This window comes from Pelodiscus sinensis, chromosome 16, assembly GCF_052426305.1.
Source record: "Pelodiscus sinensis isolate ZL-2025 chromosome 16, ASM5242630v1, whole genome shotgun sequence".
Lineage (NCBI taxonomy): Eukaryota > Metazoa > Chordata > Testudines > Trionychidae > Pelodiscus > Pelodiscus sinensis.
The window spans coordinates 17,526,988-17,552,725 of NC_143067.1; the positions used below are offsets into that span (position 1 = coordinate 17,526,988).

A 25,738-nucleotide genomic window follows, 5' to 3' on the forward strand; every position below is an offset into this window, starting at 1 on the left:
CCAACAAATTTTCTAAACTCTTACCTTTATCTGTAGGCCATAGATAACAGCCCCAAATTGTTGGAATGTGCTTTATTTCAATATGAATGCTTTGGGCTGCTTTGCAATGTGACAAAAGGCTTAGCTTAAGAACAAAGGCTCAGACTTTGTTCTGATATAGGCCTATACAGGCAGGCCTGACTGTCTATGTCCTAACAGGACCATCTCAGCAAAGAGGCACAAAACCATTAGTCTTCAATGGTGAAGTCATGATGAAATTAGGACTAAATTGTTTTGGCTGAGATCACAACTTGCTGAACTCTGAAAACTCCTAAGAAGTGCTTTGCTTCCCCATACTTGGAATGAATCACGAAGAATCATTTCTGAAATGAAATTGCTTTTATTCTGTTTTGCCTGAACTTACCTTGAATGGTAGGATTTGTAGCCGTGATATATTCCTCTGGAGTAAGTGTACAAACTCTGTGATCCTGTCCTGGAATGTAACTAACAAAAGAGCCCTAAAGCAAAATCCTTGGAACTTAGGGTACGTCTACACTGCAAGGCTATTTTGGGATACCAGAGGTATCCTGAAATAGCTACCCTGCATCTACACAAGCTGCTTATTATTTTGAAATATTTTTCAAAATAATGGGAGTGCTATTTTGCCATCTCGGTAAACCACGCTGCACAAGGGATAAGGAATGGCTTGAAATAGCGCTTTATTTTGAAATTTGGCACCATGTAGACACACCAAATTTCAAAATAAGCTAGTTCAAAATAAAATCTAATGGCCTAATAAATCTGTTAGTCTCTAAGGTCCAACAAGACTCCTCCTTGTTTTCATAGCCCATCACAACAACCATAAGAAGGGAGTTAATATCACCATTTTGCTGATAGATAAACTAAGGAAAAATTAGTCAGAGACAGCACTGTGATTGGAACCCAGAAGTTCTGGCACCTCCCTGTCATCATTCTGCTCAATCCATCACTTTCTTCTATGAAATCCCAATGCAAAATTGCCATAATTAATATCCAGACAATCAGTGCACTTAAACATCCATTAGGAATGTGATCAAATTGAGATTGTGGTTTCTCTCTGCATTAATAAGGAGATGGTGAATGAGACTTCTGAATAAAATATCTTTATCTGTAATCTGTTTTATAGATTATATCCTTATTTTTATTATGGTGCCTTGGGCCTGGATCGGGTCCTGATTGTGTCAGGTGCTGTACAAATATAGATACAAAACCTGATCCTTGCCCCAAAGAGCTTACAATCTAAGTAATCCAGGCATAAAGGCATTTTAAGTTGGTTTCTCCATTGAAAGTAATAATACCTAGGAACTTACAGTATCTTCAGGAGAAGGACCAAAAAGCAATGAAAACATTGATTCAATATAGAGCACTAATCTGATATAATTATCAGATTACATCAGCTGGTGAGGAGCTCCAGCCCTGTAAAGATCAGTGTTTGTACTTTGTGAATCAACACATTGCTATTTTAAATAGCTTGTCTTGCATCTCCATGTCAAAATAGGCCCTTTTGTTTTCCCCATTGTTCATTTACACCTTCATTCTGAAGAATCATAAACCGCTATAGGACCTGATATGGCAAGTCACGTGATTAACTGGCAAAGTAATCAGGCTTCAGAATACTGCAAACAGAGTTATTTATAGGCTCCAAGTCTCCACTGACCAGTGCAGTGTCTCAAGGGCAAAGTGGGCGGGAACATTTTCCACTCCCTGTGCATGGGTGTAACTGAGTGCCTAACGGGCCAGGCAGGGAAGAATCAGTCCCATGCTACAATTCTTACCAACCGCTGTTGATTAACAAGGCTTTAAATAGGGTGAAGGGAGGGAAATGTGTGAGCAGTTTGAATTAAAACACAGGAACAATCAGCACCCCTTTCTTGTATTTTTTCACAGGTGTTTCTAGAAAATGCAATAATACCCAAAGGCAGATCTATAAAATCCTTGCATGACCATGTATCTTCAGCAAGGAAAACCTTGGGACTTAAAGGCCTAGAAATTCTGCCTTTAAAGTCACAAAGTCTCTATAATCACTGCAACAAGGTGTGTGTTTGTTTTTCAAAGTCATGTTGTGGGACTGTTTCTGGGAGTCCATCAGTCTTTGTTTCCAGTAGATTTTGTGATTCTTTCTCTAGCAAACGAACTGATCTGGGGGTGAAGAGGGAGCTAAAGACAAGACCTAAATAAAAACAATGGCAGATGAAGCTGAACATGGACCTGACTGGCTTTCCAGAAGGCAGTGGCAAAACTCCCATTGATTACACCGAGGCAATTGGCACCAAACACTTTACTTCAGACACTGATTTGTCCTTTGGATAAAGTGGGGGAGGAGTTCCATTTTGTTATTTTAAACTGACATTATTGAAGAACAAAGAGAGCAACCTCTTAAGCAAAAGGAGATGGAAGTCTCCTGGCATCCAAAGATGTGCACCTCTACTTTGGCTGAGATAAGAGCGGGATTGGATTCACTGCAAATGATCTGCTCCTCTTGTTATGTGGGGATTTCTCCATGTCAGATGTCTGCACAGTGCAAACTCCTAAGACAACTTCATTGCCACAGTGGCTCTCCTTTAATTAGGGAAAGTCACATGAGAGCTTATTAAATTACAAACTCCCTGGGACAAGGGCCATCATTTTGACCATCTCCTAGCACAGTGGGTCCTGAATCTGGACCTCTTAGACTCTACAGCAGCACAAATAATATTGACTATTGAATGCACCTGGTGTATAGATTTTATGTTCAGGTGGGGCAAGATCTGCGTTCATCTTTCAGGACTAAAGCTTCTGATCCTTTCCAGATGCTCCAAGAGTCAAGTGTTTTCAGTTGCTCTCCATTTATATCCATGGCATGAAGTGCTCGGGATGTTTCTCAAGGCCCAAGCAGCATAGGAACTTTCCTTAAAAACGTATGTAGTCCCCTTACTAAAGGGGCCTCTGTTTTATTCTGAAAAGACCCTGTGTGCTGCAATCCAGACTACAATTCCCATGAGCCCTTGAAAAAAAACAGGAAGGGAGGACTCTGGGGGGAGAGAGGAGTGCTCTCTCCATGTGCTTGAAGAAGAGGTCTAGCAGTCTGGGACTCTGCCTTGGAGTTTGGAACCAGAGGGGGAGCCAGGCTGCTGCCAAGGACATTAATCCAGTGCAGGGACTGTCGGATGCAGCTACTAGATACCTGTTGGAACTGGGAGTTAGCAGGCTGCCTCCTATAGGCACAGCATAAGACAGTAAGTTTGGGCCTTGTTGGAAAAGTGCTGCCTGGGACACAGCTGCTGTTTAGCCTGGACCAAATCCTCACTACAGCTGCAACATCAGCGCACCCACGCAAGCAAGTGTCTGGGACTGAGTCTAGGGGTGTGCACACTCTGGGGTGGGGTCACTGTTGTCTAGCTATATAAGTTTCAATTATTGATATGTGTTTTGTTAATGCTATTCCTTGCTAATCTGTTAATCCCTGTTTATTTAAATTAAGTAAAGATTGTTTATTTTAAAGTGTTCTATTAGATATAAATGATTTGTAGTTGTTCTGGAATTAGATCCAGATTTATAGTGGAATGAGTATATTCCTGGAGGCTCTCAAGGCACCAGTGTGTGTTCAAGTCTAGCCAGGTGGAGGCATCGCCATTTTACATTCATTGACAGCAAGGGACTGCAGTAAGGGGGTGGATAGGGCTTTCCCCACTAGACACCATCACCACCGGGGTGCTTAGGATCTCTTTTGGGTTAAAACACCAGGCGCCCAGGTACACCTGTGAGTGTGACCTGCTCCCCAGTAACCCGGGGAGGAAAAAGGGGGTTACACGTACTGAGAAAAAATTGGTGACATCAAAGGAAATATTTCCAGGAGAGATCTGCCAGCTAAAGACACAGGAAGGACAGTGAAATACTAGAAGTGATGGCCTAGCTAAACAAGCTGCCTAACTGTGTGTGGCATCCTCCGGAGCATTTAGTTCATGCTGCACGGTAGCAATGTTCTATTTTAATCCTACGCCAACCAGCATGGTACTCCTGACACAACCTGAGCTCTGACCCCAGAGGAGGCTATTTCCAGCTGAGGTTATTGCTGAAAACTCTTCCCAGTTTAATAATTACCACTCTTTTACATGCAAGCTGATTAGACTGGAACACAGAACATAGTAAAGCTGCACTGAACGATATTCTACTCTAATTTATCAAGTTAAGAAAAGTTGGGGTGACTTAGGGACAATTACCGGATATTTTAGAAGGTCTTTTTTGTGACTCAGCGCTACAAGACCGTTTCCCCCTTTCAGCCTTGCCCACTTTGTCCCCAAATCTACGTCACCAACCTGTCATCTCTGAACATTTCCTAAGCACCCATCCTCCTATGTCATCGTATAGCCCATAGAAACTTTCGTTCCATGTGTAGGTGAATTTTCCCAACTGGCTCAGTCCCGTACACAGAAATTTCTGGGGGGGAGGTGCTTTTTTGTAAATGTGGACCACAATTTTTTTAAATATAAAGGAGTTCAAAATAGTCATGCAATGAGCGTGCATGAGAGAGGTTAATGAAAAATTGGAATGGAAACAGTGATTGGTAAAATGATTTTGTTATAACATACTAAAAATGTATAGAGTAATAAAGGTTTTGTAGAAATTACCTTCTGGGATCTTGCTGTAATATCGTAAGTGAAAACCAATATTCCAAAACATTCCAGTCTTTCTCCCAACCACCTGGGAGAGCTGCGGCAGAATTAGCCTGTTTGGCTGGGTTGTAACTGCAGCAGCCTGGCCCAAGCCATGGGAGGGGCTGATGGCTGCCTAGCTCCTGTCACCCAGCACTACCCCTGGCCTCACTCCTGCAGGAGAGGAGGAAATCGCCCCAGGCTTCCCCAGACCAGCTGGAGCATGAGGAAGGGAGGCTTGGGCAACATGCCATCCCTGCGCTCCCGTGGCCTGCCCATTCCCCAGCCTGGCTGGAATTGGCCCCATGAGACCATGGGGAGGGGTGCATTCGCACCCTTCACACACACCCTTTTCCAAATGGGCCTGATATTGCACTTATCTTAGCAGCCACTCGCGGGATGGCAAATGTGTTCTCTTTTGAGAGACCGAGAACCCTCTTTGTGTTTTGGTTTAGTGTGGAGTTAGTTTTGCACATTCCCCTGGAGGGACAATGGTTAGATTTCCTTTTTCTTGCTTATTTGGCACACTGCTACCAAAAAGTGTGGTATTATTTCTGTCTCCTCATACGCTGCATGTCCGAGTCCAAAAGACCTGGGACCCCTGCCAGCTTCAGCCGAGTGGAAATGAATCATCATTGTAATCATCTGTTGTTATTGGGAGGAGATATCCAGGGGATTTTTATTTATTTTGCTCCAACATTTTATTTTTGAAAGGTACAGGGACTGTGTCAGAAGCAGGAGCTGAATTTCTCCTTTGCCTTTCTCACTTGACACATCCCACTGGGGTAGATGAGATTTCACAGAGCAAGTCAGGGTCTAGCCCTGAAGGAGGCTGAACAAGACACAGGATATTTAGAAATGAATCTGAAGTCAGTGAAAAGACTCCCATTGGCCTCAGAGAGCTTTGGTACAGGCTTTTAGCACTAAGCAGCATTTCACCTCTTCAAAGGCCAGCACCCACATAATTAACCCTTATAACTCCCTAGAAAAGCATTCCTTGCCAGTGCCCACGGAAATCCATAGTAGTCTTTGCATTCGCTTCAATGGGCCTTTAAGGATCAAAGCCTTAGCACCAACTTCTCAGAAGAGCTCAGGCCCATATTTTCCAATGCTTGGAAGCCACAACAGGGGCCAGATTTTCATAAGAACTCAGCTGCCTTTGAACCATCTACGGGGCAGATGATGATAAGTTTTCAATGCCCAGCATTTCCCATGGCCAGATTTTGCATAATACAAACAAACAAAAAACTCCACTCAATTTGCATCCAATATGGCAAGCTGTTGAAAATCTGGCCAGTTAGTTTGGCACCTAAGTGGGAGGTGAGCTCATTAGCAAATCTGGCCATGCCTCAGGGTGTCAAGCCCTTCTCAGATTTCTGGTCCAGGTGCCCAAAGTGTGCTGAGCACTGCACAAGAAGCTGGCAGGATTGTCAGCCTTGTGCACATACCTTTAAATTAATATTGGGAAGATTGTTTGAGGCAATTTTATACCACAACCAATTTCTGTTGGATTGTATCTTTTATTGTGATGTAAACTCACTTGGAATACACTGGCAATGAACTGCTGTTGGCACAAGCTAGACCAGCTGGCATTAGCCCCATGTTTTGCTTTAGCAGCTGGCACTTGTTCCAACAAATTGTTTGCAAGCTCTCTGGTGTTCAGTTGCTTGAGTTATCCCTCTGGAAAGTTTTTTCCTCTTAACTGTAAAGAAAACCACTCAGGACAACAGTCCCCTCGCTGTACTGACAGAAAAGTGGCATTTGTTTAGCAGCCACATCTGCAGATAGTTCAGCAGAACTAGGTTTGTTGTGGATTGTCTTTGTGCAGAGACCAAACTACTTTCCGTCCAGCACTGAAATTAGTCAACTGACTTTAAAACCCTGAATTAACACTTCATCAGCAACTGGCCCTGCTATGGTTCTCAAACTTTTTGGTCCGTGGCCCACCTGGCTCAATGCAAACCTTTCTGAGGGCCACCAGTTGCTAATGGAAACTTGCCGATAATTATGCCAAGCCATTTTGCAATGCTGCAGGTTGGAACAATGGTTAAATTTAACCCATAAGAAAGAAAATATTAATTTGTTATTACACAGACTAAACACTTTAACTTTCTCATGTTAGTTTATCAAACTTCATTTTAAATAAAGTGAAATATTAATTTATGTCCAACACCAAAGGTTCCCATGTTTTCTTTATTTATGGCTGGGGTGAGAATCTTTTTTGGATCAGGGACCACTGACCCACAGAAAAATCAGTTGGGGACCACAAAAGTGAGAAGCAAAAAAACAGAAAGAAAACAAAACCCAAAGCTGTCCAAAACCCCCCAGCTCTCACTGATGAGGCTCCTAACAAAGACATGTCACTCCTCTGGCACTCCAGCCGCCACAGGGAGGAAGGGACAGGAAAGACTGAGAATCAGGGCATCTCATAGGCCAGATTTACTCTTCTGGAGTTCCGGGGTTAGTGGATTTTGTGGACCCCCTAAAGTCTCTGGGGTTGGGACAAAAATGGGGGTTTAGTGTGCGGGACAGGGTTGCCATCAAGAGCAGGAGCGGCCCGAGGCCGGCTGCAGCAGCTGGCGCCCCAGGCAGAATGTGCAAGCGGCGCCTTCACCTGCACGACCGTCAATGGCCGTGACGTCATCATCGGGCGCCCTGGGTGCCCCGTTGAAGACGGTGCCCTAGGGGACCACCGAGTTTGTCTATGCTCATGGGCCGCCTCTGATTAAGAGGAATGGCGATGCAGGATCTGGAAGGGAGGTGGTGGTAAAGGAGCAGACTGTGAGCAGCGTAGCTGTCCCGGGGGAGGGGGCAAGAGCAAGGGAAGGTGTAGTGTGTGGCCAGGAAGGAGGGTGCAGGAGCGGGCTGGGGGGGCACGAGGTCTGGGGATGAGGAGGCACTTACTTGCCTTTGTGCCCCATGCTGGTCCCAGGCACCATCTTCTGCTGCTCCCATTGACCCAGCCGGGGGAGGGGGAGCGCTTCTGCCCCATGAGCTGTATCATGCAGCAAGGCTTGGGACTTTCTCTCCACCTCCACTGCAGCGGGAAGCCAGCATTGGCTCTCCAGCCTCGTGGGGGAGGAGAGAAAAGGGGAGGCTAGACCTGACAGCACGGGCTCCCTACTGCTGGGGGAACAAAAGGGGCTGAGCTCAAGCCACAGACCCACTGCCCTAACAAACCCCTCATGCTTACTTGGGGGACCATGAGGGGTGTGCGTTCACCCCCATCTACTCCCCTATGTACAGATCTGTGGATAAACTATTATGGGCTGACATCTACGCTGAAGAAAACACACTTTCATATAGTTCATTTTTCCTGCTACAGAAGAAACGTTAAGGAGGCTTTTAGCTTTTTCAACGACGTTGATTTCCTTCCATTGATACATGTGGAAGCCTAAGCTCTCTAAGTTTATATGGATGCTGTGCTGCTCAGTGGAATCATTTCCACTGTTGCTTGGGTTCTAAGCCAGCGCGCCCCCAGCATGTCTTCTTAGGTGGCTTCCATGAAGATGCTGGCATGTACCTCGCAGGAGGTTTTCATTACCAGGCAAGTGGGAATGTCACAGGACACAGCGTCTTCATCACCAATAATCTATTTAGTAGATACAGTTCACATCAGGCAGGTGAGATGCGCTCTACTATGAGCAGTGTCTGCATTTAAGATCCTGGCGATGAACCCAGACTTAAAGGAACAGAGAAGATGTACTCTCCAGCTGAGTAAAACCCATCGGTTAAGTCTACACTGGCGCGATCTTGTGCCAGAGATATGCAAATGAGGCCTCATTTGCATATCTGATGAACCGCCATTTTGCAGAAGAGGCTCGTGCGCCAAAAGGAGCTATTCTGAAAATAATCAGCGTAGCAGCATTGCGCAAGAGGGTTTTTCTTGCGCAAGAATGGGCAGTGTAGACAGCTCCTTCTGGCGCAAGAGCCTCTTCTGCAAAAATGGCGACTTGGTGATATTCCACGCTTAGCCTTATTTGCATATCTCTGGCGCAAGATCACGCCAGAGTAGACATAGCCAATCATTTGAAAGGTGGACTCGGTTGAGCTAAATAAACGTGACACCTTTCACTTTCTTGCCTTTACTAATGGGCACCAGAAGACACAGAGCCTGCAAGCCATAATGGGCTAACAGCAATATCCCCTGCCTCCTGTGGCTACACCAAAAGCAATGCTGGGATAATGCCACAAAATGCATTTCTGATTCCTTACTTTTCTCCACTGCCCACAGGCGTCTGCTGCTTTGGGTTGCATCAAAGTTAACATGTCTTAGTGATAGTGACAGATAATGAAATAATCTTCTTGACCATTCATTCCCTGTGCTTCCAGATGCAACCTTGCACAAATATGCTAGTTTTCAGTACCCCCACTAATTTGTATGGCTTTGTTTTTATTTATTTTCCTCTGAATCTTCATTAGTGATGAGTTACACAACTCACTTTTGACCACTGGAGTATATTTCTCTATGGTATGTCTACACTTGCAGCCTAATTCAAAATAGGCTTCAAATGTAGGCATCCGAAATTGCAAATAAAGCCCAGGATTTAAATATCCCATGCTTGCTTTGCATCTTCCTGGCCTTTTTTTTTTTAAATTGACAAGCCTGGAATAACTGCCCGCGTCTACACGCAGCAGGGAAACAGGCGTTCGAAATAAAGCCCTACCTGTTAAACCTCATTACAGGAGGAATATCAGACAGTTCAAAATAGGACTTTATTTCAAATGGCCATTTCACTGCTGCATGTAGACGCGGGCAGTTATTCCGGTCTTGTCAATTTCAATAAATAAATAAAATGGTGCCTGACCGGGAAGATGCAAATCAAGCCAGGATATTTAAATCTCAGGCTTGATTTGCAATTTTGGACGCCTACATTTGCAGCCCTATTTCGAATTAGGCTGCAAGTGTAGACATTCCCTATGTTTCTTTATACTCTATTTCCTGCCCAATAAGGACCTGAGCCAAAACCCACTGAAATCAATAGGAATCTTTCCCTTGATCTCAGTGGGCTTTGGATCAGGCCCTGAGTGTTTAGAGCTTGATATTTTGTGGCCTTAACTTCCTGTCCTGGCCTTTCTTTAAGGGCTTGATGCTGCAGGATTTTTTCTTCAAGCAAAACCTCCTATTTGAGTCCATAGGAATCTTGCCTGAGTAAGCAGGGTACGAAGCACCAAGCCTTAGGGCTCTGGTATTTCTTCAGTGTTTTCCATTACTTAGTCACACTGCACATCAAGGCCGGTTGCCATGGGACAGAATTATTTACTGGTTGTATCTGTGTGCACCCTTACCAGTAGTCTTCTTCAATCTCTTTTCTCCCTTCAGGCTAAATATCACTGACCCCAGAGACTGATCTGACCCTGTTTCTTCTTCAGCGGGTGCTTGACTTTGCATTGTCCAAATGTGGACCGCATCCCAGCATTGTAAGCAATAGCACCACTCGATAAGCAATATCGGATTGCAGTGTGTCTAACTTTGGCCACGTGCGCTGTCCCATCTCTCTGTCCACCCCAGAAGGAGTGTTTTCTACTGCAGTGTGATGCTTACTGCAATCCAGCATGTGGAAAAACAAAAGCAAGTACAAACTTAAGCTGTTATTTTTTTTTTTTTGCAGCTAAATGTCTATTTGCTTTGTTTACTGCAAGTGGTCTGGCCTGTCCAACTATATCCGCATCTATATCATGGGATACTTCTAAAAATCTCCCTTCTTCACTGATACCAGTTGTGGTGCACTGGTATTAACAGTGTGGAGAGCCAGAGAACAGGCAGGCCATGGGGCTTTTTTTCTTTCAAGAACTGTGTCTTCTAATGCTGCTCTAAGCAGGTCTAAGGCATAGTATATAAAGCATCAGTAACCACAAGCGCCATTGCCTGCCTAAATCAGTGTCTCAATGTTCCTGATAAATATGAGCCACTGGTCCCAATAGTGGGAATTTTTAAAAATGTGTCCAATGTAGACCAGACCTATCTCTCTGATTCCTGCTGAAAAGGATGGAAGAAACCTGACTGACTTCAATGAGTGTTCTGTTGGGTACCAAATAGAGTCACAATCACAATAGACCCTGTATTTAGACGTGGTAACACTGGGAGGATCTTTGCAAGCAAGCTGACTCTCAGGAAATGCCCAAACAACCCAGAATACATTTTCTCATTTAGTGTTCAAATAAGTCAACCATATTTCATATATAAAAGTTTTTATTAAAACAAATGTACAACACTCTTTATATACAAAACTATGTACAGGAAAATGCTCAGTTACAATTAGTGATTTGATGGATTTCCAAATATTTAAACATTAATCAAAAGACCTCCCTCCTTTCTGTTATGTTGTACTACTCTGCATAGGCTTATATCTTTGGTTCTCTAAAGATCTTCTCTCAGCTCATTGGGGATATATTATACACAGTAGTCTATGTACTCTATTGCAGTGATGAGCATTCTGTTGGCTGCCATGAAAGGTCCTGTATAAATAAAGTGTTATGCCCATCCGTGCAAATAATTATGGGTCCAAAGTATGGCAGCTCTTTCATAATTATTAAACGAACAACTGGCATACCTCATGTATAATGGCAACAGAATAATTCTTATGAGCAGATCTTCTGAATAACTGTAATACATGGAAGCAAAGCATGTAGCTGATTTTCACATTTTCTTGGACTAAATATATTTACAGAAGTAAATTTGTCAATCAGCTGTGTGCTGGAGCAATCAAAGGAAAGGGGGTCAATTAGTGCAATTGTTGTTGACTCCTAAAATCTGTAATGATTGTCAACAAGCTCAGAAGTACTTCACTAGTGCTACACAGGTATGTGGCAACCTGAACTAACAGGAACAGGCACATTTGCCCTGTGCCCCCTAAGCATCAGATTGGTAAAGGACAGTAAAAGAGACGGTAGATGGTTTCCTCCCAACGCAGTGCTTTTCAGTTATAAAGACATGAGAGAGAAATGGGGAACCCAGTTCAGCTTCTACTGACAGCCCTTCACTTGTATCCCAACAAAAAAGTCAGAACCCCATTTCACATTAATGTGGGAACAGCTTCACATCAGAAGCAATTTTAAGTTTCATAGGCCTTCAAAGCAAACAGTTCTGGTGAGAAGGGTTTTTTATTTTGTTTTTTTAATAATGGAGTTTTCATGGCTTGGTCTCTTCAGTCCCAGAAGTTAAACGGAAAGTAGAAGTTCTTGCTTCTCACACCATCAGTAACTACACTCTGTTCACCTTCACAAGGAACAGGAGAAGTAAAACAGTTCACAGTCCGAAGAAGCAAGAGAGGTTTACAAGCTACAAGGAATGACTTGTATACCACTAGACCGAACTGTATCCAGCCAGGAGAATTCTAAACTGTTTTTCAGATCGGTACAAAATCTGAACTCTATTTCCCCTAAAAAAAAAAAAAAAAAAAAATAGAAATTAGAAGTTTACCATGCGCCACAACAAAATAGTTAGCATGAACTAATAATACTATAGTGAAAATGTAAATGTTCAAATAATCTGATTACAATTAGATACATCTGCAAAAAATTTTATCTTTGAAAATGCTTTACATTTGCTGTAATTCTTATTACAACTTTCACTTCTTTATGGCTACGCAACTTTAAATCTGGAAACTGACATCTTAAAAGTAATCTGTGAGGCTAAAACTGGAAACTGAATTAAAGCTCAGATTTCTGTGCTTAATTCCCACTGATCAGACCATGTCTGCATATACATATAAGTTTTAAGCACCAGTTAGTGGTACACATTCTGGTACAAATCATCTTTTAAAAAGTCCCAAATAAACTCCTTCAATTTGAAATTAATGTGCTGGATAGAAATCTCAAATAAAACATAATAATTCATAAACCACTTTTTTTTTTTTGATTTTTCACTCAATTTAAACAATCTTGCATAAAGAGCTTAATTTGCTTCTCTCTCTACCTCTAGTTGTATTCGATGGCCAAGTCTTTGCTATGCCAGAAATTTGATTTAAGATACAGATCTTCAGCTATGAGAATTGCATTAAACCAAATTTCTGAGGCGGCTCCACTGCAAGAGGTCGACAGGAGAAACTCTCCCATTAACTTCCCTTTCTCCTTGCAACCTTACTAGTCCCGCTAAGTAGAAATCCAGAAGATCGATCACCAGAGTGTGCATAAGCATAAACAAGGCCTCAGTAACTTGGCTTCAGAAATGAAGGAATTTGTACCTGAGGTTGTATCTATTTCAGAATCTTGCTCCTTGTAGCTGAAGTTGCTGCAGATATTTTGTGTGCCGGGCTCATTAGTAAGATATCCTTTCCCACCAACACTGGTTGTATGCCAGTCCTGTTGCTCAAACAGCTGCAAGAGACAAAGGGGACATGGGGAAGGTTTGAAATGTGCAAGCCTTACAATGTTCAAGAGAACAGATCAACCCCCATTGGACAAACAGATCAATAGCAATAATATTTCCCACATAGGGCTGCAGACACCATCTGGCACTGCTTTTCCATTTAAGGGCAGATTTCATCATGATGTAGATACCTAATGAGGTCTTAGTTCTTATGAATACACATCACAAAACCACCTCACTGTTTGCTGGGATTGTCAGTTTTCACCCAAGAGGGCTAACAATGGACTGCACAAGTGTTTTGTGCATATATATGCAGCTAAATCTATTTAAATACAATCACATTAATTGGGGTTTTGGAAGAGATTCCTTTTAGAGTGCAAATGTCTTCTGAGTCTCAGAACTGTCACTCAGCTTTTCAGTGCTTGTCTCTAAAATGGCGCATGCACATTCAAAGGGACAGAACACTATTAAGTATTTCCTCCTCTGCCTGTTCTCCACAACCTGGCTGTAGCTAGGTTATTTACAAATTAGTGAGATGTACAAGATGTACTTGCGAACTCTCAACCCTCAACACAAGCAGCAAGTTACTCAATGTTACTTTGAAAAAAAGAGATAATCTTTTTACCTTGTAAAGTTGCTCTTTCATTTCTTCTGCATCATCATCTGTTACTGTTGGGTTTTATGAAGGAAAAAGAAAAAAAAAGTTCTCTTTAATTCTGTGTCCTCAATGGCAATCACATGAGATCAGCTTCCCTGCTTTTCCATCCAGTTATTACCACAGACGAATTCATGTTTGCTAGTTGCATAATAGCACCTTTATGGGTAACAGGAAGCCTTAGGAATTTCTACAAGCTACAGAGGTCGCCGCTCTAGGAATCTCTGATCCCCTTGTGTACCCCACCTCCTGCAGTGACATGACATATGTTTTTGTGGGCAGCTCACATCAGAGGTATGGATAGTTGATCCACAATCGGAGGCCTCCATCTCTCTCAAGTTGCTTGTGTTATGCCCTCCTCTTATAAACCCCAGTCACTGTAAGAGGTCATGAATTTCAGTGACAGCTGTAGGTTGGCTGCGCCTCTGCTCTACAACCTGCTAGCACATTGGAGGAAGAAATCTTTCTTCTTGGAGCTTTCCACTACAAAGCCTTCTTGCTCAGGCTTTCTATCTATAAGCAATGGGAGGATATTTCCACCTTAAGTAAGACATTGATGTGGAAATGCCTGTCTTCTGTTCTATTTAAAAATTGGAAAAGCCAGTCACTTCTGTAGTCTACCTCTGACCATGATGAACAGCAGGTGAGTGTGTAACTCTAATTGGCAGATGTGCCATGAGACACAGTGAATACCAACACAGATGGGTTTAGACAACACACTGGACTGGTTTCAGCAATCACTGTGATGGGTTTTACCATTAGCCATCTACTTCTGTGTCCTGCCCGATACTGACTGCTAGATATTTCGGAAACGAGCACAAATCCATTCCTATACACTATTGTGCAACAATGCACTATGATCAGAACGGTTTTCCTTACCCCTGATGGTGACACTTTTATACCTGGAAATGAGGTGTCTGTGACATGTTATAACACAGCACTGTGCTGAGTGTGATCAGTTTAGACAGTTAATGGAAACAGTTTGGCTGTGTCTAGACTGGCAAGTTTTTCCGCAAAATCATCTGCTTTTGCGGAAAAACTTGCCAGCTGTCTACACTGGCCGCTTGAATTTCCGCAAAAGCACTGACGATCTCATGTAAGATTGTCAGTGCTTTTGCGGAAATACTATGCTGCTCCCGTTCGGGCAAAAGTCTTTTTCTGAAAAACTTTTGCGCAAAAGGGCCAGTGTAGACAGCAGAGATGTTTTCCGCAAAAAAGCCCTGATCGCAAAAATGGCGATCGGGGCTTTTTTGCAGAAAAGCGCGTCTAGATTGGCCACTGACGCTCTTCCGCAAAAAGTGCTTTTGCGGAAAAGCGTCCTGCCAATCTAGATGCGCTTTTCCGAAAATGCTTTTAACGGAAAAGTTTTCCATTAAAAGCATTTCTGGAAAATCATGCCAGTGTAGACGTAGCCTTTTTGTCCAAACCTTCAGTCTTCATGTATGCAAAACTCCTGTTGATTGCACCAAGAGTTTTGTGCATGTAACAAATGCAACATAAGGTCCCTCAACTTGAACAAGCAAATGCCTTTTGGTTTTGTAATCAGTTTGACTACAGATGAGTAGATCCCTTTACCTTGGAATGCCTGCTAGATCTTACCATTTGTACCAAGGGTGCATTGTTTCTTCTCCCCACCTCCCCCGCACCTCTCTTCTACCCCTGAATTCAGTGATGGTAGAACTATTTCCATCGGACTGACCTGTGGTTTCAAAGAATATAATACCAACCTTCAGAAGATGAAGCTAAAGGTGACACTTGAAGCTGGTAAAGGTCATTTGTGCTGTCCGCCATTGCAATTTCCATTGGATTTCTCCATTCTGCCAGTGCGGTCATATCACATGGCGAGAGATCTGTGGAATGCACAGAGGGGAAGAGTTAGAATTCTCAGGAAATGTCAAGGCTTTCTGATTCACAATAGCCTCCCATCCCTCTCTGATCATGCTACAGCACATTGTGCATGTCCTGTTGCATAGTTGCCCAGGGAAAGCCACTGTTCCCTCTGCTTATGATGCTGAGATCTCAGATACAGGGGTTTGGTACGTGCAGTACTCTGCTCAGTTTGAAGAACTAAAATTGAATCTCACCTAAGGTGATGGAGGCATTCTCCGTCTCCACTTCCTGTTCTGCAAAATGAACTGTATAACCACTGTGGTCATCTGGTAGACTGTTGTTCAGTGCTTCGACTGCCTCATCCACCCTCAGGTCATCATGTGACTAAAAAGACACGTGTATTGAACGAAAGATCTATTAGACCAAGATATGACCTCAAATATATTTGTTCCCATATGTCAAAACTTCAAAGCAAACCTCTGACTTTGGTAACTGCCAGAGTCAGTACATACCTTTCTCTTACTCCTGCTTTTTGAGTCTCTAGATGACTTTGACTTCCTTTCTGTGAAAGCAAAAATAAGGGGACAGTGAGAAAAAGCCTGCAGCTACTTCTGAGGCTCTAATCTTCCAGAAGTGTAATTGCTATGTGTAGTGATGTAGCTGCAAGGGCGTCATCATGCTCTGGGAGTTTTGCCATTGAGGACAGCCAGTTTAGGTGATAGATCTTGAACAGCTGCTGTATTCCACCTAGGGATAGCACATTTCTGTGCCTGATGAAGATTTGATCCCCTTAGGGTTATTGTGAGAATTAATTAACTTTCAAAAAATTGCTATGTGATCTTTGGACAAAAGGAGCTATACATCCAAAGTAGAACTTAGCAATTGTAATAACACTGTCTATTCACATCAATACTTTACTTCTGTCAAGGAATTTAGACAGTACCTATTCACAAGCACAGGAAATTTAAACAGACTATTAACTGCAAATTATATGGACAATAACACACATACCTTTTTTCTGAAGCTTTGTTAAGGGTGGTAGCATCCTGTAAACCCGGACTGCACTGGAGCCCTTGTTGATACTTTTATCCTTCACCTCCTCAATATCAGGCAGTGAATTCATGGCACAGCGGAAATTTGCCTTCCAAGTTTTGGGATCGGGCTCTCGCTCACCTATCTTGTATCTCCCTATAAATAAAAGGAAGTCTTCAGCATTTCAGACTACTCTGCGGTAATTGTTCCTCAAAAAACTAACTTTTGTGCCATTCTTTAGTCACATAAGCCAGTTAAGTCAGTCAACATGGACTATAGATGAGGGCGGAATTTGGCGCTCTCTGTTTAAATGATAAAATTTTAAAACCAGCACATACCAGTATGAATGGCCCAGCTTCGGAAAAGGCAGGCATCTTTTTCTAGATCCCATCCATGCTTAGCTGCATGTTTCCAGGGGATCTGGAACATCATCTTATCCTGTAGTTAAACAATGTAGTTGTTTTGAATACAGGGAATATAACATATCCACTCATAACTAAATATGGACTTAATACAAGATAACTGAGCCACGCCAAGGAAACTCTGCATTAAGGCTGCCACCAGATTCCTAATGTAGCATTCTCTTAGTTCCACATGTGAACTACATCCCATATAAAGTTTCCCAAGGGTTCTGAGTTTTGCAGAGATGAATAACAAGGTATAACAGAAGTGAGGGACACTGCCAGCCTTATCTCACAACTACCATGATTTGTTGATTTGTCTCTGATCCTTATGTTTATCATAAAGTTCTTAGGTATTTTTTTCTCTCTAAAGAGAATCTTGTTAAAAATTAACAATAAGGATAGAGCAGTGCAAATCATAAAAATATTTCTTACAGTGCAACACTAATTTAGCTCAGATAGCACCTTTCCTCTGCACTTCAAGACACTTTACAGTTTAAAATATTCAATCAGCAAAAAATCCTGAATCAATGTGGATAAACCTAAATAAGCTTAATGTGTGAGAGAGATTTAGTGAAGTGATAGGTGTACAGTATCAACGTCAGTGGTTCAAATGCTAAGCATCTCTCAAGATTTGGCCTAAAGTCCCTTTCAGTGGTTGAGACTGTAACAATGATGCCTTAACTAAGATATAAAATAACTTGGCCCAAGTTGGACGCAGATCTCAGATGTTCTAGGGTCCCAAATCAGGTTTCTTCCATTCATCATTAATCAATTACAGCTATTATTTTTGAAATAAAAAATGCTGTTTTATGTAGCATGTGTAAACTCTACCCCTTTTCTTTTAATGTGACATTGTGTATAACATCAGCTCAGAATAGAGGGATGAAGATCACTAAAGATAAAGCAAAGACAACAGTCCCACCTTGTTGATCCACATCAGACCCGGTATTTTATTGGAATCAATCTGCATCTCCAGCCATGGCCTCATGCGCAGTCTTGTTACTGGCATGTTGTCTGTGAAAGGAAAATAATAAATATAGGTCAGCAAAAGCACAACCAGTCTGGTATGTTGGTCATTTTGTAAAGAAATTTCTCATTGCTTAGATATAACATTCTTACTAATGGGTGGTATGCTTTCAACATCACCAAAACTTGGCCCAAAACCAATAAACAAATTCTCTCTAACATCTTGTCAGTTTCTGCCTGGCAATTTTTGTTCTACTTTGGATACATTATCTCTTAAGTAGATCAGTAATATGATTGAATTTGGGAAAATAGATGGCTCTGGAAGTTGGTAGTGGGATGCAGAGATCTTGCCCTCTAGGCCACCCTTCTGAACACAGCCCTGTAGTGAGAGAGAAGCACTGGCTTACATGAAAAGAGTGTGGTCTCAAACCCTTACCCAGAGAGCAAATAGCCACATCTCAGAAGCTACTGACACCTATGACACTCCCGCCTTCCAGCTTCTGTGCAGAAGGCAAGGAAGAATTCAGAGTTTCATGGACTCTGATCTTGCTTCACGTCTCTAATGTTAATCACTCCAGGTTGCAGCCCTGGCAGGGTCTTGTGGATCGCTAAATCCCGTATGGCACTAGCCCTGTGCCATACCAATGGATGATGTCAGTCTCCAGGCCTCTCATGCCTGCCAGTCTCATGAATACTACACGTGCAATTCATTTTTTCAAACAATTCTTAAAATCTTTGTAACTGGGGGAGAGAGTGTATGTGTGACATGCAAGCGTTAAGCTCTGGAGGGATTATAATGTAGCCAAAAAATTCTTTCTGAAGGAGTGTCTTTGTCTTTTCATTGGCACTCATTTAAGTGCCAAGTTTTCTTTTGCCATGAATGTTTACCTTTAAAGAAAAAACCAAATGCAGTTAGTTTCTCTATAAACGTTGCACTCTGCTACAAATTCCTCCTTCCACGAAGAACTACAAGCATAAATATACTTCCTCTCCTATGTTTAATATGGAAATATCAGCAGTTCCAAACCAATAGAATTCAGCATTTTACAAAATAGCCCTTCATCGAGAGCTTCAGTGGGCCAACAGTGGGGTTAGGCAAACATAACCCAACCTCCTTTATCGTGGGAGAAGAGGTCAATTAAATACTTTCTCCAAGCTAACATGCAGCTTTTCCACTGGCCTTCAGTCTTTCTCTAACACATTCCTGCCTGCCTGGCCTCCGTGTGAACATCAGTATCTAGCTTTGGTGCTGGGATAGGCTTAAGGAAGAGCTGCAAATTGAACTCAAGGAATGATACTTGGAGTCCTATTGTAAAATACAGCTAATTAGACCATTTCAAGCTAGTTAGTAGCAGTTCTTGGCTTTGACTAAAAAAAGCCTCAGTTGGCTTTGTTTCCAGTTTTATGTAGTTCCTTCATATTAATGACCACTGTATAAACTCACACAGGAATGTAATGATTGTAACTGAAAATGACCTTAATAACCCTTGGCAAGCAATATCAAAAAGCAAATTATATTCATGATGTAATGTATGCAAAAATAGTATTCAGAGGCCCCAGTCGCACTCACGGCCTCTGTATGTACACACAAGAAGGCAACAGCCCTGTCACAGTACTGTACTGACACAACGGACTATGCTAATGTGAAGAAATGTTATGCAACAGTTTTGATTCCTAAACAGCCAATACATTAAGGTTTCTGACTTCTGCTCTCATTATCTCACTTAGTGGTGTATAATACACAATGTGCTACTTCTCTGCACACCACTAGGGCCGACAGATTCTGATAGGTAAATTAAGCATGCCTGCATTCAGCATTTCCTTGCACTGACAGGTGAAATTTAGAGCCCTGCCACTAATTTTGCAGTTTGTATACTTCATTTTACTTACTATTGCTTTTGGGCCATCAGTTGTGATAACTCCAAAAACTTTTGCTGTGGCTTTGCTTTCAGTTATATTTATAGGCATGCCTATATGATATATTTCCAAAGTACAAAATACTTTTCAACGTACAGCCCATGATCTTAGATTTCTCTAGCTAATAGTTACACACCTGAATTTCACATAGTTCAATGTTAAATTGCAACAAAGTTCATCTGAAAAAACAAACCTCAAATACACTAAATAAAAAAAATACAGCAGCTATCTCTTTTGTGGCTAGGTCTGCAAACACCTGAAAGTTTGGCCCGTTTTTAGTGCCACTGATCTCTTTCCCCATGAACCTGGACTATTTTAGCGTTTCCCAACCTGCATTCAAATGCACTAATTCTCTGCAGTGCTGCTCGCTGGTGCTGAAGCCAAAAGCATGATTTTTTTTCCAGCCTTTATTTCCTGTGTCTTAGAGCGCAGCAACAGCACCCTTTGTTATTGCACGGTGGTTCATATTTGTCTCGATCTCTTCCCGCCCACCTCAGAAAGCAACCTGATGCACAAGCACAGAATCAGAGGCGCTGCTTGGTCTTTGCAGGGCACGTGTAGCTCTACAGGCAAGTTAAAACCGCAACGACCCCCTTCCTCCAAACCAGCTCCATTCTATCAGCAGAACGTGGGTGCACCGCAGCTAAAAGTTTCTGCAAATTCCCTAAACTCCTCGATGACCCGGTCAGAAGTGGGGTTGCAGGGCTAAGGCCATTCATCGCATCCTGCTAGCCGTGCAGCTGGGCTTTGCTATCTCCTCCCGCCCCCGCTCACAGGGCTCAGTCCTAATGGCAACTTGCCTGCCAAAAAGCTTCTGCACGCAAGTCGCTTCCTTGCTATCTCCTGGTCCGCCTCCCTGCTGGCAGGACAGAGCGCTGCTTGCTAAGAGTCCCTCAAAGTCTCTCAGCTCCTGCTCCGAAGCGGTCCTGCCCCGAGGAGAGCTGCCCTGCGGCTCGATGGCTGCGAGCGGCCCCGGGCGCGACCCACCTTGCGCTCCGGTCCCCAGCGCGCAGCCTTGCAAAGGTGCAGAGTGAGCAGACACACCCCGGTAGATCCGCCTCCTGCGACCCAGCGGCGACTTGTGCAGGCTGTGGCGCGGGCCCTCGGTATATCCTCGCAGCAGCCGGGATTCCCCATTAGTTTGGCCAGAACGGCTCCTGCCGACCAATCAGCATCCGCTCGGAGGGCTGGCGAGGCTCCGCCCTCCGCTCATTGGCTGGCTGGCGAGCATCATTTCGGGGAAATCAGGCTGTTGTAGCTCTAGCGGCCGAAGGGGAAGTACGGCTCCCCCCTCCCCCGCCCGCCTGCCTGCCTGCTGCTCCCTGGGTGTGGGAGCGGAGGCGTGGGGGCCAGAGCTGCCTGGGAACCCTCTCAAGCTGGCTGCCCTCCCACCGTGCCCCACTGTCCCAGGCTCACGTAAGCAGGTGATCCCTGGGTCCTGCCCCATTGCAGCCGGGCCCCTGTTCTCAGCCCCCCCCCACCTGGGAAGTGAGGGGAGGGGTCAGTCAGGTGCTGGGTTCCATTGTCCCAATTTCTTCAACAGGACAAATTCATCCCTGAACTTTGGGGAGATGGGGTGTGAATCCAACTATGGATCTTGGTGGGTGTTGGGTCCCCTTTCCAGTTTCAGCCTTTTGTTTGGCCTTTGGAGTGATGCGAGGCGTGTGGTGTGTTTATATTACGGTGTGCTCTGGGTGCCTTGTGTCTGAGGGTCTCCAGGCACGACACGAATAATGAATTAGGTCTCAGAAACTGTGCAGCAAGTGTGGTGTTCATTGTAGATAGGAAAGCCAAGGCATAGAAAGGTTACATGCCTTGTGCAAGGTCAGAGGGGACAGCTGAAAAGCAAGAGAACTTGGCTCTTAGTCCCAGCACTATCTCTATAAAATCTTGCGTACCAATATTATATTTTTTTCTAATGGCTCCTAAAGCGCTAAACAGACCTTCTAGGATGCTACACACAAAGACTGTTGAATCCATGCTGAAATATGGCAGTCCACAGGGGGCGGGGAGAGCACTAACCTGTCTGAAAGCACATAGCAACACTAACCATTTAGAACAGGAAATGAATGAAAATCCTGTATGCAGCTAAAACTGAAAAAAAACCCTCTTTGGCCAGGACTCCGTGATTAGGATTCCCATGGTTAACATTGCAAAATGTGAGTTGTGGGACTGTAACCCACTTAAGGATTGATGTTGTTTTAACATTTCACCCAAAAGACTGCCCTTTAACACCATTCTAGGGCATCAGTTTAATACAGACTAGGAAGAAAGACTATTACCTAATGACTCATTGATAACACAGTTCATGAATTCTAAGGTGAACATTGTAACCATGTATTTAATTAGTCACCATTAGAGTTATTTTAGTATGCTGCAGAACCTGCAATAAAAAGTAGACACGATGACCAGTGGAAACAAAGCCAAAGGGAAATAGAAGGAAAAATGAAAATCTATGGGGAATGTTCCTGATTTTTTTTTCTTTTTAAGCTTTGGTACCATGTAGTGATCACTTAACATCTGTTTGCTCAGATTCTTGAGTCAAGGTAACGTAAAGTTACCGGTGTGTCTTTGAAATGACATATGCAGGTACCTCAATCCATCTTAGGAAGCTGTCTGACCAGCATTAACTAAGAACTTAAAACCTAGTAATGTTGAATGTTCAGAGAATGTATATTTGGGTCTAAAAGAAGCAGTAAGGAGCCTCTGTGACTGCAGGCACCAACCAAGACTCTGTGTATAATAACTAAGGCTAGGTCAAGACTACAGGCTTGTTGTGTAAGAAGCTTTTTGCAGAAGAGATCTTCTGCAAAAACTTCTTGAGCAAGAGAGCAGCCACACTGCAAAAGTGCATCGAAAAAGCAATGTGCTTTTGTGCAAGAGAGCGTCCAGACTGCATGGATGCTTTCTTGAAAGAAAGAGCTGATAGCTATTCACAAAATGGCCACCAGGGCACCTGTGCTTTTTTCTATAGGGTTTTTTGCGCAAAAAGAGGCAGTTCCCCGTCTTGAACAAAAGGAGCTCTTGAACAAAAAGGAGTTATTCCTTGTAGAAAGAGGTTAAAAACCTGGATAATCTTGATTGGGTCCTTTAAAGTGTTTATACTTGTAGCAATCTTACATTGGTGTCTCTGTTCATAGAACTGCAAGCTGAGATCTGGTCTCAGTCTTCCACTCCCATGAGGGTTACAGAACATTGCTTGTTTCTCCAATGAGTCAGTCCCAAGATATTCTCTACATCCACAACACTTATCTGACAGTTGACACGTACCGTACACGGTTGCTTGTAGCAACAACTTATAAATTAATCTTATTCATCAAAGTCCCTCACCAAAGGCTCTCATGCAAAATAAGCTGTCATGGGATAAGAGGAAAAGTCCTCTCATGGATTTGTAACTGGTTAAAAGATAGAAACGAAAGGTAGGAATAAATGGCAAGTTATCAGAATGGAGAGAGGTAACTAGTGGTGTCCCACAGGGGTCCATACTGCAACCAGTCCTAAACAACATATCCATAAATGATGTGGAGAAAGGGGTAAATGGTTAGGTAGCAAAATTTGCAGATGATACAAAACTGCTTATGATCGTAAAGTCCAAAGCAGAATGTGAAAAGTTTCAGAAAGTTCTCACCAAACTAGGTGCCTGGGCAGCAAAACACCAGATGAATTTTTAATGCTGATAAATGCAAAGGGATGTACATTGGAAAACATAATCCCAACTATACGTACAAAATGATGAAGACTAAATTACCAGTGAAGAAAGAGATCTTGGAGCCATTGTGGATAGTTCTCTGAAAACATCCACTCCATGTGCAGAAGCAGTCAAAAAAGCAAGCAAAATGTTAGGAATAATTAAGAACGGGATAGAGAATTAAGGGTATGTCTACACTGCACAGCTATTTCAAAATAAACTATTCTGGAATAGTTATTCTGAAATAGCTTATTTCAAAATAGCACATCTACACTGCAGGGAAGCCACAAAAGTAGTCCAAGGCAGACTTCCCTAATGTAGAGGTGCTATCTCGGTTTAGAGCTCCAAGAGGCACTCAGGTGGAATAACTTAGATTTACCCTGGTGAGAGGCTATTTCAAAATAGAAGCAATGGAGCGTCTACACGTGCCTTATTTCAAAATAGCTATTTCGGAATAGGCATTATTCCTCATAGAATGAAGTTTACCGATTTCGGAATAAGCCATCCGTTATTTTGAAATTATTTCATAAGAACATAAGAACGGCCGTACTGGGTCAGACCAAAGATCCATCCAGCCCAGTATCCTGTCTACCGACAGTGGCCAGCACCAGGTGCCCCAGAGAGGGTGGACCGAAGACAATGATCAAGCAATTTGTCTCCTGCCATCCCTCTCCAGCCTCTGACAAACAGAGGCCAAGGACACCATTTTATCTCCTGGCTAATAGCCTTTTATGGACCTAACCTCCATGAAATTATCTAGCTTCTCTTTAAATTCTATTATAGTCCTAGCCTTCACAGCCTCCTCTGGCAAGGAGTTCCACAGGTTGACTACACGCTGTGTGAAGAAGAACTTTCTTTTATTAGTTTTAAACCTGCTCCCCATTAATTTCATTTGGTGTCCTCTAGTTCTTCTATTTAGGGAACCAATAAATAACTTTTCTTTATCGGCCCTCTCCACACCACTCATGATTTTATATACCTCTATCATATCCCCCCCTCAGTCTCCTCTTTTCTAAACTGAAAAGTCGCAGTCGCTTTAACCTCTCCTCATATGGGACCCTTTCCAAACCCCTAATCATTTTAGTTGCCCTTTTCTGAACCCTTTCCAAGGCCAAAATATCTTTTTTGAGGTGAGGAGACCACATCTGTACACAGTATTCAAGATGTGGGCGTACATAGTTTTATGCAGGGGCAGTAAGATATTCTGGGTCTTATTTTCTATCACTTTCCTAATAATTCCTAGCATCCTATTTGCCTTTTTGACCGCCGCTGCACACTGTGTGGAAGTTTTCAGAGAACTGTCCATGATAACTCCAAGATCTCTTTCCTGATTTGTCGTAGCCAAATTAGCCCCCATCATACTGTACGTATAGTTGGGGTTATTTTTCCCGATGTGCATTACTTTACACTTATCCACATTAAATTTCATTTGCCATTTTGTTGCCCAATCACTCAGTTTGGTAAGATCTTCTTGGAGTCCCTCACAGTCTGCTTCCGTCTTGACTATCCTAAACAGTTTTGTATCATCTGCAAACTTTACTACCTCACTGCTTACCCCTTTCTCCAGATCATTTATGAATAAGTTGAAAAGGATTGGTCCCAGGACTGACCCTTGGGGGACACCATTAGTTACCCCTCTCCAATCTGAAAATTTACCATTTATTCCTACCCTTTGTTTCCTGTCTTTTAACCAGTTCTCAATCCAAGAAAGGACCTTCCCGCTTATCCCATGGCCATGTAATTTACACAAGAGCCTTTGGTGAGGGACCTTGTCAAAGGCTTTCTGAAAATCCAAGTATACTATATCTACTGGATCCCCCTTGTCCGCATGTTTGTTAACCCCTTTAAAGAACTCTAACAGATTAGTAAGACAGGATTTCTCTTTATAGAAACCATGTTGACTTTTGTCCAACAAATTATGGGTCGTCTACATGCTTCACAGTTTTATTCTTTACTATTGTTTCGACTAATTTGCCCGGTACTGAAGTTAGACTTGGAATGGCTGTGTAGATGCTCACATTGTTATTTCGAAATAATGCTAGTTATCTTGAAATAACGGTGCAGTGTAGACGCACCCTAAGGCTATGTCTACACTGTACTTCTCTTGCGCAAAAACCAATGCAAATGAACCGTGAATTAGCATATTGCCATGCTTCATTTGCATAATTAATTAGGGTCCTTTTTTGCTCAAGAGGCTTTTGCGCAAAAAGGAGCTGTGTAGACAGTTCCTTTTTGCGCAAAATTACCCTCTTGCGCAAGAGCCATTCTTCCTGAAAAATGAGGAAG

At 42.9% G+C, this 25,738-nt stretch overlaps 1 protein-coding gene and 1 long non-coding RNA gene across 5 annotated transcripts in view; one reads left to right on the forward strand and one right to left on the reverse strand.

Annotated features, from left to right (window-relative positions):
* The window catches only part of LOC142818728 (uncharacterized), a 123,063-nt gene extending 110,838 nt beyond the window's left edge, over positions 1-12,225 (forward strand). The window contains exon 4 of one of the 2 annotated variants that reach the window (XR_016346950.1): positions 9,973-12,225. This is a non-coding gene — a long non-coding RNA (uncharacterized LOC142818728). Of the gene's footprint in view, positions 1-1,905; positions 9,226-9,972 lie in introns of those variants that run through there. The other variant, XR_012896350.2, reaches the window with a different exon arrangement.
* On the reverse strand, positions 10,242-20,908 carry IRF1 (interferon regulatory factor 1). Of its 3 annotated transcripts, none has more exons than XM_006128514.5 (10): positions 20,752-20,908; positions 17,804-17,895; positions 16,816-16,915; positions 16,457-16,633; positions 15,958-16,007; positions 15,700-15,829; positions 15,343-15,465; positions 13,586-13,629; positions 12,836-12,968; positions 10,242-12,031 (listed from the first exon to the last, which is right to left on the reverse strand). In XM_006128514.5, exons 2-10 carry the CDS (start codon positions 17,888-17,890, stop codon positions 11,925-11,927), a joined length of 951 nt encoding a protein of 316 aa, XP_006128576.1. In that variant the 5' UTR covers positions 17,891-17,895; positions 20,752-20,908; the 3' UTR covers positions 10,242-11,924.
* Between the last annotated feature and the right edge of the window lie 4,830 nt (positions 20,909-25,738).

What these genes read in the sequence shown, in the direction of transcription:
- IRF1 (XM_006128514.5), bottom strand. Translation starts at nt 17,890, where the DNA reads ATGCCAGTAACAAGACTGCGCATGAGGCCATGGCTGGAGATGCAGATT. An exon ending in AAGCTGGGCCATTCATACTG is followed by an intron (nt 16,634 to 16,815) that starts GTATGTGCTGGT and finishes TTTTATTTATAG; the next exon opens with GGAGATACAAGATAGGTGAG. An exon ending in TGAAATAGATACAACCTCAG is followed by an intron (nt 12,032 to 12,835) that starts GTACAAATTCCT and finishes TTTTTTTTTTAG; the next exon opens with GGGAAATAGAGTTCAGATTT.